This window comes from Zingiber officinale, chromosome 5B (genome assembly GCF_018446385.1).
Source record: "Zingiber officinale cultivar Zhangliang chromosome 5B, Zo_v1.1, whole genome shotgun sequence".
Lineage (NCBI taxonomy): Eukaryota > Viridiplantae > Streptophyta > Magnoliopsida > Zingiberales > Zingiberaceae > Zingiber > Zingiber officinale.
In genome coordinates, this window is record NC_055995.1 from 101,804,851 (window position 1) to 101,819,010 (window position 14,160).

Sequence of the window (14,160 nt, forward strand, 5' to 3'; positions counted from 1 at the left end):
TTTCATTCTTTTAGCCAAAGTTTTAGAACCAAGATGTTAAGACGCTTTGGTCAACTAAAGGACGATGATTAGCTCCAATCGCTTCATCAATGATTTATTGTAGCAGAAAACTAGAAGTAAATGCTAATACCCTTAATTTTACTAGAATCCACCTCCTTGAGGTGACTAATTTTACTCTCCTCACTCATAATATACTATGAAATTCGCCTTCTAGGAGGCAGAGAAGCCTTGTATAAACTCCAACACAAGAATACACGAGAAATACAACAAAAGATATAACAAGAATAAGAAAATGAATATTACAATGAGGAACCTTTGCTCTTGATCTTTTGTTTCTATGGATCACCTTTTGATGCTTAGAAATGTAGTAACACTTTGCTCCAAGAACTGGTAGAAAAAATAGGAGAATATATGTTGCATTTGAATCTTCGTCGCCACCTTTATTCTCCTCTAAATTGACATCTAATCTAAACTCTATGAGCTAGAAGTAGAAGTGGGGCTGATTAGTGAACTTGGGGCCAATTAGAGAGGAGGGATGACATCTTAAAAGGAGGAAGGCACAAGGAAAGGGGAGCGACGATTTTGTTTGGACGAGGAGCGGAGGCGGGGGGTCACGTTCGCGTCGGGCAGAAGAGAGAAGAAGGGCGCGCATCTTTGGGCGGAGGAGAGCTCGAGGAAGGCAAGTATTTTCCCTAAGTAGCTACGATTTAGGGCTAAACAGGTAGGTCGAGGCCGAAGTTTTCTGAGAAATGAAGGTGCGGTATTAAGGTTTTGTTCCGAGAGGTCGTCTTCCTCAAATTCGGCGATGTTTTGAGTCTCGATTTTGATTTCCTTTTCTTTAGCTTGTGTGCCACAGAAGAACTCGACAGAGGTCGTCTTTCTGCAGATTCAACGATGTTTTGGGTCTCGATTTTGATTTTCTTTTCTTTAGCTCGTAGGTCACAGAAGGATTCGACCGTAGATTTCACCCTACTACTTGTTGTTCGGTTCTTGAAGGATTTCTCTAAGTTTTATGCTCACCTTATCTTTGGATCTGGATTTTTGTTTCTGTATTATCGCTAGAACATTGTTTTGGCATGGAGTTCTGGATGATTTTGAGATATCAAGCGTAGGGATATTAGGTTGTAAGTTTTGTAGGTGTATGTGATTTGGAATTTTGTTACCCAACCGTATGATTTAATTGAGGATAGATTTGGAGATTCTAAATTTCTATTGGTAGTAGGATTGATCGGGCACGCTTTCAATTGTTTCTTTAGAATGTTTAAACTGTGCATGCTCCAAATGAATCAGTCACATGTGATTGGTTTATTGACATCCTGACTAGATTGTGCTGGCTTGTGTTAAAAGTTGCTTATGCAGCATTAGGTTCTTTTCGCTTTACTCTAAAGTTAGTTTCAAGATCTTGAGCTCATTAGAATGTGATAATCTTTGGTTTTCTTATAGCTGTCGTTTTCTTGTACATGTGTATCATAAGTTTAATCTTTTTCGAGGAAGGTTATAGGTACTGAATTCATCTGTTGTGAGCATAGTCTAAGGATTACCATTATAGCTATTTGTATTACTGCTGATGCATATGCTTAGCTATTGATCCACATGTGTTTGGGCGAATTTATGGTTCAATTGGGGGTATCAAGAATCAGATTATCATACTTATGAATCAGTTTAGTTTAATGTTAATTCTACACTACCTTAGCTATAGAGAGTAGTTGGTACACAAGCTGTGTAATGTTTCAATGGTTGGTACTTAAAGGTTGGTTAAAGAATGAATTATGTTTGTGTGTTCCCTCTTGTATGAATTGTCATAACTGAACTATACTATGTTAAATGTACTGGTTCTAAATGTCATAATGGAAACATACGACTATACCTCAACTAAATATAGGATTATGATTGATAAGTTTGAATGATGACTGCACTGGAATGTTATAAAGATGTTTTGGAGTTTTCCTAAGTAAGGGTAATTAGATGAATGTGGATTTAGGTGGTACCGATACGGGTTGGGTGTCTTGGGATGAGCTCCAAGGAGGACCCTTCCAAACATGTCTGATGACTAATAAATGACTGAAAATGACTGGCACCTAAGAGGTACCTCCCAAGGTTTATGACTAATAAGTGATTGTGCTCTCTAACGGTTCACCACTATAATCCTATATTTATCTCTTTATGTTCTACCGAGGGTTTTCTTATTATGCTATAATTTAATTCCTTCTTTGTCAGATACATATACTTTAGTAGTCTACATTGTATCTACTTATGGAATATACTTGTTGGGTGAGTGGACTCGCATTGTAATTTTACACAGGAGAAGGGAGTGACATTGAGAAGGTGATAGAGGACACGAAGGTAGAGTGACCGAGAGGAGAAGATGGAATGGAAGCCACAATGTCTAGGGCCGCTATGCATAATATTCAATCAAAACCTTTGATTGTAATGAGATTAAGAACTTTTGCTTGAATGAATAAAAAAAAACTAAGGTTGTTATTGCTAGGTCCAAGTTATGAATTTTAGTTATGGGTTGTTTCATTATATCCCGCGGATTAGAGCTCCTAATCGATTGACCTTATCCCTAATTGATTGCTACGTCAAATCCAAGTGCATCCAATTGTCTAAACCTCACACACAGTTCTTTTCTTCATCACTTAATCGATTAGCCAATCGATTATGGATCTTCTTAATCGATCACCCAATTTATTATGAAGTCCTTTGTTCGCTCGCGAGCTTCTCTCAATAGATTACCCAATCGATCAAGCAGCTTCAATCGATCACTTGATCAATTCAAAAGCTCTCTGTTCGCTCGCGATCAAGCTTAATCGATTAGCCAATCGATTAAGCCTCTCATGATATCCTCAATCGATTAGAATTCTTTCCAATTGATTTAGCATAGTGCAATGCACTGCGCTTTGCGAAAATCAACTTCTACTCGATCACTTGATCGATTAGGTTCAGGGTGAATCGATCACCTGATTGATTCACCATGCACTTCATGAAAAGATGTGCTCAATTGATCAACTGATCGATTGACACAGGTCTCAATCGATCAACTGATCAATTGACACAGGTCTCAATCGATCACCTGAACGATTACTCAATTCTAACTTGCTTAACTCAAGTTTAGGGTTCCCTTACCCAATCTCTGATTAACCGTAACATGTTGGGACTTCTCCATCAAATGTCCGGTCAACCTTTTGACTCACTTGGACTTTGTCAACTTTTCGTTAGACTTTCGATTACCAAGTGCGGTCCTCCTTGACCCACTTAGATTTTCCTCTTGCCTAATCGCAGTTAGGTTACCTTATCAACGTGCGGTCCCCCTTGTTGGACTTCCTTTTGCCTAACCATAATTAGAGTTTTTCTTTGCCAACGTGTGATCCTCCTTGATCCACTTGGACTTTGCTTACTTAACCGCAGTTAGTACTTTCCTCGGCAACGTGTGATCCTCCTTGACCCACTTGTACTTTTCTTGCCAACGTGTGGTCCTTTTTGACCGACTTGGACTCTCCTTTGCTAACTGCAGTTAGAACTTTCCTTGCCAATATATGGTCCTCCTTGACCCACTTAGATTTTCCTTGTCAACGTGTGATCTCCTCTGACCCAATTGAACTTTCCCTTTGCCTAACCCTCGAGTTAGAACTTGCCTTGCTTAGCCTCCAGTTAGGACTTTACCAGTCTAGTACTTCTCCTCCTTGACCTTTCTTACATATTATCTAACACTATATTGTTCAAATATATTGTTCATAACATATTATTTAAATATTGAAACTCAAGTTCGAATCTATTCGAGTTTAGTTAAATTGATCAACTTTTATCTGAGAAATAATTGTACCAATAATCTCCTAACACAAGAAAAATGAATCCACTGATTGAGGATCAAGTGATCTAACTTAAGAATTTGAGAGGGTGGCCTTATGTTGGCATTAGGGAAAAGTGTGAATAGCCCTATCAAACAAAGTAATGAACCTTTCTCCATTTTCTAGTACATGAATCTCTTGATGATGTCAGAGTTCTAGTAGCTAGGCAATTTAGAGAACAATACATATATGAAACCTTCGTACTATTAGATAATTAATGTACCGAGGAGTAGAGTTGTAGGTTGTAGTTGGTCCATTGGATTGATCTATTTTATTAAATAATTTAAATAGATTAAATTAAAATTTTATTAATTTATTTAAAAATAGATTCAATGGATTGACCCACATAGGTAGTGAATTTAGGTGGGTCAGTTATTGGTGGGCTCGGGTTGGCCAATAGATTAAGAGAAAAAAAATCATAAAACTTAAAATTAAAATGAAAAACTTAATATACTCATAGACTTGATCTGTCTAACTCTCAACTCAAATTTAAACTTTTAAACTTTTCCTATATATATTTTTAATTTTTTTTTGAGATCGTGGATGAGTCTGCTTATCTTGTAACTCATCGTGGAATGGATTAAGGATTTTTCAGTCCGTTAAGATCGTTAAGATGATAGACTAATCTGTTCTGTCATGAGTTATTCAGTTTGGTAATATTATCGAGGAGTGAATTACTGTTTCGAGTAAAATATGATACCTTTCATCTCAAATAATTTAATAATTTAATTACTATTGATCATCTATGATAAAATATAAATAAATAAATAAATAATTAGAAATATTTTATCTTAATATAATAATCATTTGCATCGAAAAAGTCAAGTATCTAATAAATTATTTTATATCTATTTAGAATTGATTTTAAAATCTATTAAAATAAATACTTACGGAGAGGAGTGGGTTACGAATCCCGGGGACTCGTTAATGTGACATAATTTGTCACGTCTTTTGATGATTTTTGGTTGACATTTTATACACTTTTCTGAATATGATTGATTTATATTCTCAGTTATGCCTTTCTTATTTTTCACTTTTATATATTATATAGTTTTCCGTTTCATCTACCAACGTCCACTTGTCACTTACTTTTTTTAATCACGATTGGACCCGTGGATTAACTCCCTCCGTGAAACAATTCAAATGAATTGGATTAAATTATATAATTTTCCGTTTCACCTACGAACATCCACGTGTCACTTAGTTTTTTCATCAATGTTTTGACACACAAAATATAATAATGATTGGATCTGTGGGACAAACAATTTAAATACATTCGATTAAATTTTATCAAGCCACAGAATTAAACCGTTTTCAAAATTAGATTATGATATATGTATTTTTATAATTGTGAATTTTTTATCAATTGTTTTAACAAATATGTATATATTAATCAAATTCAATAAATTATAATTTTTTTACATTTTAAAATTTTGATGACTAATACGCTTAATCCGCACTTGAGATTTTATTGGATTGAAAAGTTTCCAATTCGGTCCGTCCGATGCGGCCGACCCGTCTGATAAGTTTTTTCTCTTTTCTTTTATAAGTCTCAAGTGAAAAAAAAAATATTAAAAAGGACTTCAAATCGATAGCGACACGTGCCGGTTGCAAATCCATTCCACCGAATGCATCTCGATATTTTCACCCAACCCAGAGCTGCTGAGGCGAATGGCCACGCGTCACCTCCTACCTCTCCCCTTCGTCTACAAAACCCTCCCACGCAGCCGATCCAAATCCACGACCACCGCCCTTGGCCGCGCGCTGCGCTCCTTCTCATCTTCTACGATGGCGTCGTCTCTTCCTCCCAAAAAGGTACGGTGTAGTGCGTCTTGTTTGTCGATTTCTTCCTCTTAGCGATCTTTGTGGTTATATCTCGGATTGGATTAGGTCCTGGTCCCCATCGCCCACGGCACGGAGCCGATTGAGGCTGTGATCACTATCGACGTTCTCCGCCGCGCCGGAGCTGACGTTACTGTTGCCTCCGCCGAGAAGGACATCCGCGTTGATGCCTGCTGGGGGGTCAAGGTCGTCGCCGACGCCCTCATCTCTGATGTGGCCTCCACCACCTTCGATCTCATCTCACTTCCGGTGGACTCTCGAGTTTTAAGTAGCTAATGTTGAGATTGTTCGCTTACATCTCCTTTGGTCTGATATCGGTTGTTTGCTTGTGTAGGGAGGGTTGCCGGGCTCAGAAACTCTACGGGACTGCCGAGAGTTGGAGAGTATTGTGAAGAAACAGGCTGAGGGAGGTGGGTTGTATGCGGCGATCTGTGCAGCACCAGCTGTTGCGCTTGGATCCTGGGGTTTGCTCAAGGGACTGAAGGTGAGATTTGCTGGTAATACTTGAATTTTTGAATTCTGTCAATTGTGCTCTTCTGTCAATTTTCTTTTTTTTTGTTCTATAAATATGTTTAATTTTAGTTCTAACTAAAAACTTGATTATTTATGAACTAGTGAGTCTTCAGGGAAAGATTACTTCTTTTGTTCGATGATAGGTTTATAAAGAACTCAAATTTACCTCCTGCCTTAGCAGGCAACTTGTTATCCATCATTCATTGAGAAACTGCCCTCAGATGCAATCCTGGTGGAGTCTAGAGTCCAAATAGATGGACAAGTTGTTACTAGCCGTGGACCAGGTACAGCTTTGGAATACTCTGTTGCTTTGGTTGAAAAACTTTATGGAAAAGAAAAGGCAGATGAAGTTGCAGGACCCATGGTAAGCAATTTTCTTTATTTTTTTTTTTTCTTTTTCAAGATTATTTTGGTGAGTTGAAATGTTCTAAATCTATGATTAAACCACCCAAGTTAGCCTTTTTCAGATGCAAACTGAATTTGTGATCCATATTAAATTCTTCATTTGTAGGACTGTGAATGAGTCAAGTGATAACAAGCGCCTTGGAGTTGGAAACCTAATGAAAGCTTGATTCACTTAACTCAGTAATAATACATGACTCCTTGTTTAAGCTTGTGAACAAGCTCATTGCTTGTAAATAAACTTGTGAACAAGCTCATTGCTTGTAAATAAACTTGTCAACAAGCTAATCTGCTTGTAAACAAATATTTGGATAAGCTCATTTATTAGTTCATGGGCATTCCTTTCAATAAATTTATTTGTAGCTTCTGAACAATCTTGCTTCATTGAACTTTCTTTTCTATAAGCGCATGAATACCGCCACAGTTGTAAACTTGTATGTAGGGTGGCTTGCAAGCTCACATATTAGTTCATGTTGAGACATTATTGACATGTATGATGATCATTTATAGTCATTTCGGCAGTCCATGAACCTATGTATTGAATTTAAGCTGTTGGATTGAATGGTATGACTAGAGGGGTTGAGTGACACAAACTAGAAAATCAAAGATTTTTTACTTTTGCTCTTGCTTGTACAATGCTTAACACAATCTTAGTCTGATGGAAACACACAGAAAAATTAATATCAACACTAATAAGAGTGTTCACTAATAAGAAGGTTTAGCATGGCTTGGACTGCTTGGCCCTGCTCTGCAGCTTAATGACTTATTAGGTGAGCCACTCTTTGAAATCCCACTAAAATAAATCTTCTAAAAATCTCCTTTAGAAGATCACAAGCTTATTTGTTGATGGTTACTTTCTCTAGTCAACTCACACTTAGTTCATTCAACTCATTTCTAGCCAACTTAACCAATTCTAGTTGACTTGATCGTGTACAATAGCAAAATTATCCATCCAACAACTATTAAGACCTCTTCAGTCGACTCAAATCCAATGAGAGCATTCTGTTTCCAGCACTTAACATACCTAGTTGACCTAACAAGTTCCAACTTGACTTCAATTGACTTAAATTGAAATAGAAGTTTTTTGTTACCAAGAAGAATGCTTACAGTTGACTCCTGAGTCGACTCAACACTTAAGTTGACTCAATTGAGGATGTCTTTAATCGATTGAATTTGCTTGAGGATCTTGACTTAATTCGAGATCAAATAGAAATGTCAAGTATAATCTTGAACACCTATTCCTTATTGATACAAACCTCTAGGTAGACTCTTCCCGAAAAGAAATTCAAGATTGTATTCTTTCATAATCTCTTAAGCTCACATTTCTTCAAGTCTTTAATGTCATTGGTGCTTCTCTCCCTTGAGTTCATCACACTAAACCTTCGGCCTCTCTGAAATGCTCCAAGCCCTCTACTGTCATCTTCCACCTTGCCTTCGAGTTTACCTTGTTTTAAGCCTTTGAGCCATCAAACTAGCATCTCACTTGATCTCCTTAGCACAACTCAACCTCTATTGAGTCACAATATGTTCTACTTCTGAGCAACTTGCCAAGCTCCTGGTCAAACCTTGACCATTTGGTCCTCCTGTTCCCAAGCGATGTGTCAAGCTTATGGTCAATCTTGACCTAACTTTCTCTCATTTTGCCAAGCTCTAGTCGACCTCAACCTCTTGGCTATCAAGATTTTGGTCAATCTTGACCACTTGATCCTCTATTCTTCCAACTCAACACCTTTTTAGTTATCAACCTCCTAAGTTTCTGGTTGACAACCTCTTAGTCCACTGTACTTGTAGTTAGTTGTTAACATCATGCACCTGAACACTTGACAAACATATCATAATCACAAGGTAAGTTTAACTTAAACCCTTTGGCAACCACATCAAAATAACTTTGTCAGACTCGACCACCTGAAATATGATTGCACCAGCATGAGCTTGATTTGAGCATGAACTTCAATTTGTTGTCAACTTAAACAGATTTTACTTTTTGTAGTCTTTTAAGTTTAATTTCGACCTCATTTTAGCAACATAAGTGAAGGAATTTAACATGAACAGAGCTGAGCGCAAACTTTATAGTTGAGCTTAATACTCGGGCTCAAGCTTGACATTTATTTCTAGCTCCAAGCTTAGTAAAAGTGAAGTTTGAATTAGCATTTGTTGTTTGCAGCCATACATGTCCCATCCTTGGAGTCCGGATCAATTTGCATCAAGTTGAGATCCGGATAATGGTTGTTTTTATTGTCTTGTTCACTAGACTCTAGGAAGATTTTTAGTTAGTTTTATAATTGTGTAACTGTGTAAAAGCATAGTTTCATACTCTCTGGCACTATCTTTTCTTATTGGGTATGGTATAGATTGTCTTATGTATTATATGGAAATATGTAAATTTTATTGGCAGAACTTTATATTGACATGCTAGAGCTGAGTTATATGTGATTTTACATTATTTTTTTGGTAATTATTTGAAAGAAAATACTCATGAAGAAGAACATGATTAGAGGTATAATGATCTACACTTTCAAGAGGGCATCTGATGTGGTAACTGGTGATCAAAAGGAATTGACAATGGAAAAAGATTAAGTGGCTATTATCGTTGATTGTTGATGATGAGAGAATTCCTTGTGGGTTATATCGTTGGTTGGGGGGTATAAGAAATGTATTTAGTCTTCTAGTTGGTGAATTGTTAGTGATGATTCTAAATTGCTTTTTATGCTAGAATTTACCTTATGGTTATAAAGGGCAATTTGGTCATTTGATCCATTTTCTAGTGTTGACAAACTCACAATAGTATCTTGTTAACAATGAAAGACTAAATCAGCAAATGAAAGTACTACATGAAATCAAAACATATATTCTTGCAAATAGAGTGATGTGTTTATGTTGTCTGTATATGTGTTTTATGTGCATGATAGTAGTTATTGATCTTTATTACCATGTGAGATGTGTTTGACAAGTTGCTACTGTATGATATATATGACACTAAGCCACCTCGTGCAATGCTTTAAATGCACTAGTCAAGTTTGCTGGTTTGTTAAATCCATATGTTTTATGTAGGTATTGCGTGATCAGCATGGAGTTGAATTTTCATTCACTGAGATAAACCCTATACCATGGAAATTTGACTCTTCACTTCAGGTAAGGTTTGATACTTAATATGTCTCTTGGCTTTCTCTAGTATGTTTCTGATTAATGTTTTGGCATATAACCCATTTTTGCTAGTTTCATTTTGATTCTTTTCTTCAATCTACCTTCCAGATTACACAATTTTGTTTTTAGTTATCGCTCAACATTTTATTTCCTTTATGGTTGCATTATGGTTTTCGATGTTGATGACAAGTTTGTGGCACCCACTGCCGTGCATCAGCATGGATAAATGACATATTCTCCTGACATTTTTCTCAATCTAGCTTAAACTTTCATAAGTGCAGTTGCTATTCATCTATATTATAGATGCACATTGCTTAAACTATGATTTTCATCTTCAAGAATACATGCTGAAATTTCACAGTATCGCTCTGACCTTGCATTCAAAGAGGCAGATATATGGATATCATGATGTATTAGCAAGAGAGGGGATACAATTAATGATGGCAGTGTATAATGAGGAGTGAGGACTAAAGTGGGGTGAATGTAATAAGGAGACTATCTGGCTTAGTGCTAAGAACCTGTTTATTAGTTAAGAAAGAAAGTTGGGAACAGATAGATAATGCGAGAAGATGGAAGGAGTTTTAAAATCTTATTTACTGGGAAGATGGAGAACAAGGAGGAAAGAAAGTTGAAAGTTATCAGAAGACTATTTTACCACTTTCCCAATTCTCTTCTCCCTCTTCATTGCCATGAAGCTTCAATTAACTCACTGATCAATGTGGCTGGTGAGCTACTCCAGCTTGAGCAGCACCAGTCACACTCTGCATGTCAACAATCCGCTTGATGGTCCCAAGGAGAAGCATATGGGAGTGAGAAGAAGTTGCCATGACTGGTGAGTTCAATGAGGAAGTGGAAGTTGAGGATAGGTAAATTCCTTGGAGGAGGAGAAGAAAGTTACTGTCTTCCTAGTTTTGGGGAGGAAGTTGAGTGTTCAATCTTTCCAGTTTATATCCTCCAATTTCTCTCCAGGGAAACAAGATTTTTGAAATGTCTTCGATGTTTCTTCCCTAAATTTTCTCTTTGCTGGTTTCTTTCCAAGTGTACAAGGAGTAGAGGGCTAGGTAAGGTCTTCAATTTATTGGTTCAGAAAGAATAATTAGTAATCCAGTTTCGTAGTGATATGTATTGACACACAGTCACAGACAACTGCTCGGCATAATCAAAATAATCAAATACAAGTTTGTCAGTAAGAAGGCAAAATTTGGGAGAGGCAAATTGAAATGCCTCTGGCGATGAGGTTTTACTTTTAGTTCCACACTGCTAAGAGAGACTTAATACGGAATTGTACACAGATTAATAAAGTGCTACTGTGGTAGGCAGCCAAACCTGAGTATGGTCATTTAGGTAGGGGGTACATTGTCTTGTCAGACAAGCAATAAATCAACATGGATTTTGTGCAAGGCCTGATGTGCAATGGAATACGTGGTGTGGATTAAAAATATTTTTAAAATACCTATAATTAATAAAACTGACATAGAAAATAAATCACATTCAACAGCACACTCAGTTCATAGATTACCATGTAAACATATGCCAATGTTACAATGTGTAATACATGAGATAAAAGAATCCAAAGTAATTAAGAATATTAATAAATTATATATTCATGTAATTACCTTCTATAGTGTTTAACACTTGTAAATAGCATGGTGTATGTGATTATTCCACAAGTTTGGCTATAGAGATACATGATCTACCTTTGTCGTCCAAACTTGGAATGTCTTTTTAATTCATCACTTGCAGGATTTGCTGAAAGAAAAGCTGCACGTTTGTTTGGTTTATGGGATTTTTTCAATTTTCTAATAGAATTTGAAATTTTAAAATAAAAATAGAGAACATTTGTCATCCACTGGCAGACCACACTTTACAATAAAATTTATTTTCACATGAAAACTACTTTATCTTTACCCAAAATAAGACAAATTATTATTGAAAATGTTGAAATCTGAATAATCAGAAAAATAGATACAGTAGGTTCTCTGCATAGCTGAACAAGGCTTTTTTCCACTTGCATACTTAAACTCCTCAAATGCTTTCCTAGCTTTGTGATTATGGCTATCTATGGGATATCGAAAAAAAAAAATGATGGATGCTATTCATTTTTATTTGTAGCTATATGAAGCTTATAAAATTTAATCTTTTGTCCTGTGAAGATTCTCGTTCCAATTGCAAATGGCACGGAGGAAATGGAGGCAACTATGATAATAGACATTTTGCGCAGGGCAAAGGCCAATGTTGTAGTGGCATCAGTTGAAGATAAGTTAGAAATTGTGGCATCTAGAAAAGTGAAGCTGACAGCCGATATGCTCTTGGATGAGGCTGTTAAGCTGCAATATGATCTGATTTTGCTACCTGTGAGTAGCTGCCTGCAATTTTAGCCTAAAAAAGGATTCTCTTTCAAATGTCTCGGCCCAGTTATTTTGCTACTTCTTGCAGGGTGGCCTTCCTGGGGCTCAAGCATTTTCCAACTCAGAAAAGTTGATCGATTTACTCAGAAAACAGGCGGAGTCTGGTAAACTTTATGGGGCGATATGTGCTTCCCCAGCAATCGTCTTGGAGGCTCATGGCCTTCTTAAAGTAAGTGATATAGAAACAATTATGAGATGGAATGCCTTAGCAATTTTTTTTAAACATTGTATCGTTAAATCATTAAACACACACATATTATCTCTAGGGCAAGAAGGCTACAGCATATCCAGCTCTGTGCCACAAACTTACAGATCAAAGCTACTCCGAGAATCGAGTTTTGGTAGATGGCAACTTGATCACGAGCAGAGGACCAGGGACATCCATGGAGTTTGCATTGGCCATAGTCGAAAAGATTTTTGGTCGCCAAAATGCGCTTGATCTTGCAAAAACTCTAGTTTTCATATGATTACAGAGCCCACTAAGTATTTTAAATGTGTTTTTTGCGAACACCTGAATGAGCCTATGTGACTTCTCTTACGAATAATGCTTGGACACTTTGAGGCTTGTATGTTTCAGTTGTTTGAAGCATTTTCAGAGGAAACCTAACCTTCTTCATTATGCGTGCTATGGAATTGGATCCAAGTCACTTTCAGTTAGTGTCTAGGTTAAGATATTGCACGAAAGCTGTGATATGATCGTTCAAAAACATCTTATGCGCATTATTTGCTGCCTCGCTGAATCAGTTATCTACAACTGCCGTTTGGCCACTGCCTTTATTTCTCTGATTTAAATGGTGATGTTGGATCACCGGTGACCAGTTTACTTCTGGACCAACTTGGGTAATTGGAAATTGGAGAAATATTTGGTCTACTCAAAAACTATAAATTGATTCAGAATTTGGACCAAAAACATAATCCAAAAGGTTAGCAGACCTCTCCATATGCGCTTTTAATCATTATTTCCCTAAGATTTGCGTTTATTTACAGGAGACGTTTCCAAATTATTGATTTTTGGAAGATATCTCGTTTTCTTTGTTTTCGAGGAACTTCAGACATCCTGCGCATGCAAATGGTTTTTTTATTCGATTTATTGTTTTCCAGTTTTTTCTTTTATGGGAAATGAAAATTTAAAATTGCATTTTTAGAGTAGAATAAACTAGGAATGAAATAAAAGAAAGAAAGAAAACAATCTATTTCATTCCTTAGTTGAATGCAATAATCTAGAGGTACAAGTAGTAAGTAGTAAAATTAATGTTTTATGACCCGGAGGTTAAGAGTTGTGAAAACAAAAGTAAAATAAGACTACGTCTAATAAACTCTGATCTTAAACTTTGTACCCCAGACTACCTTTATGACTAGTAATTTTTTATATATTATTTGTTTTAAATTTAACTTGGATAGTTCATATGAAGTATACAATTTATATTATTTGTTTTAAATTTAACTTGGATACTTAATATGAAGTATACAATTTACCTCCTCAAACAATGGTGCAATGATAAGGTGCTTGACAAATTAATCAATGTGGTAAGACAATTTGCTCATCCCATTACCTCCACCAACCTATCTCTACGTCAACATATAGAAAAGATAAATAACGAATGACTATTAGTCATTAGCATAATGGCCAAGAAATGAAAGAATACATGTTTGGACAGATCGAATTTCGATCCATCTAATATAAAAACATTCCATATCTTAACCACGACACCATCATGAAAGGACACTTGGCAAATTAACCAAGCACTTAAGACTTGATTTCCAATTACGATGCATTAGGAGTCATATGCTTCCAAATTAATCTTGATGACACTCAGCTATATCTAGATTTAAAAAAACAAAACAAAAAAGTCTGCAATTTAGTCTTGCCTTCTTGCGGTTTGCTGTTTTGACCTTTCTGGAGAGTAGAACTATTATTTTCCTAACAGGTCATGGAGAAATATTACAAACCCAATAATTGGCATTGACTCCTAATATGATTCTAAAACAAAAATTCTTAAGCA

General features: G+C 36.3%; 1 protein-coding gene across 2 annotated transcripts; it reads left to right on the forward strand.

The window, feature by feature from the left end:
* The first annotated feature begins 5,501 nt into the window (after nt 1–5,501).
* On the forward strand, nt 5,502–12,773 carry LOC121985213 (protein DJ-1 homolog B-like). 2 transcript variants are annotated; one of them, XM_042538520.1, is made up of 8 exons: nt 5,502–5,663; nt 5,739–5,939; nt 6,025–6,174; nt 6,382–6,567; nt 9,657–9,737; nt 11,903–12,103; nt 12,186–12,326; nt 12,424–12,773. In XM_042538520.1, exons 1-8 carry the CDS (start codon nt 5,520–5,522, stop codon nt 12,622–12,624), a joined length of 1,305 nt encoding a protein of 434 aa, XP_042394454.1. In that variant the 5' UTR covers nt 5,502–5,519; the 3' UTR covers nt 12,625–12,773. The 2 variants fall into 2 exon arrangements, with proteins under 2 accessions (XP_042394454.1, XP_042394455.1); XM_042538521.1 differs by having other exon boundaries at nt 5,503–5,663; nt 6,385–6,567.
* Nucleotides 12,774–14,160: the final 1,387 nt, after the last annotated feature.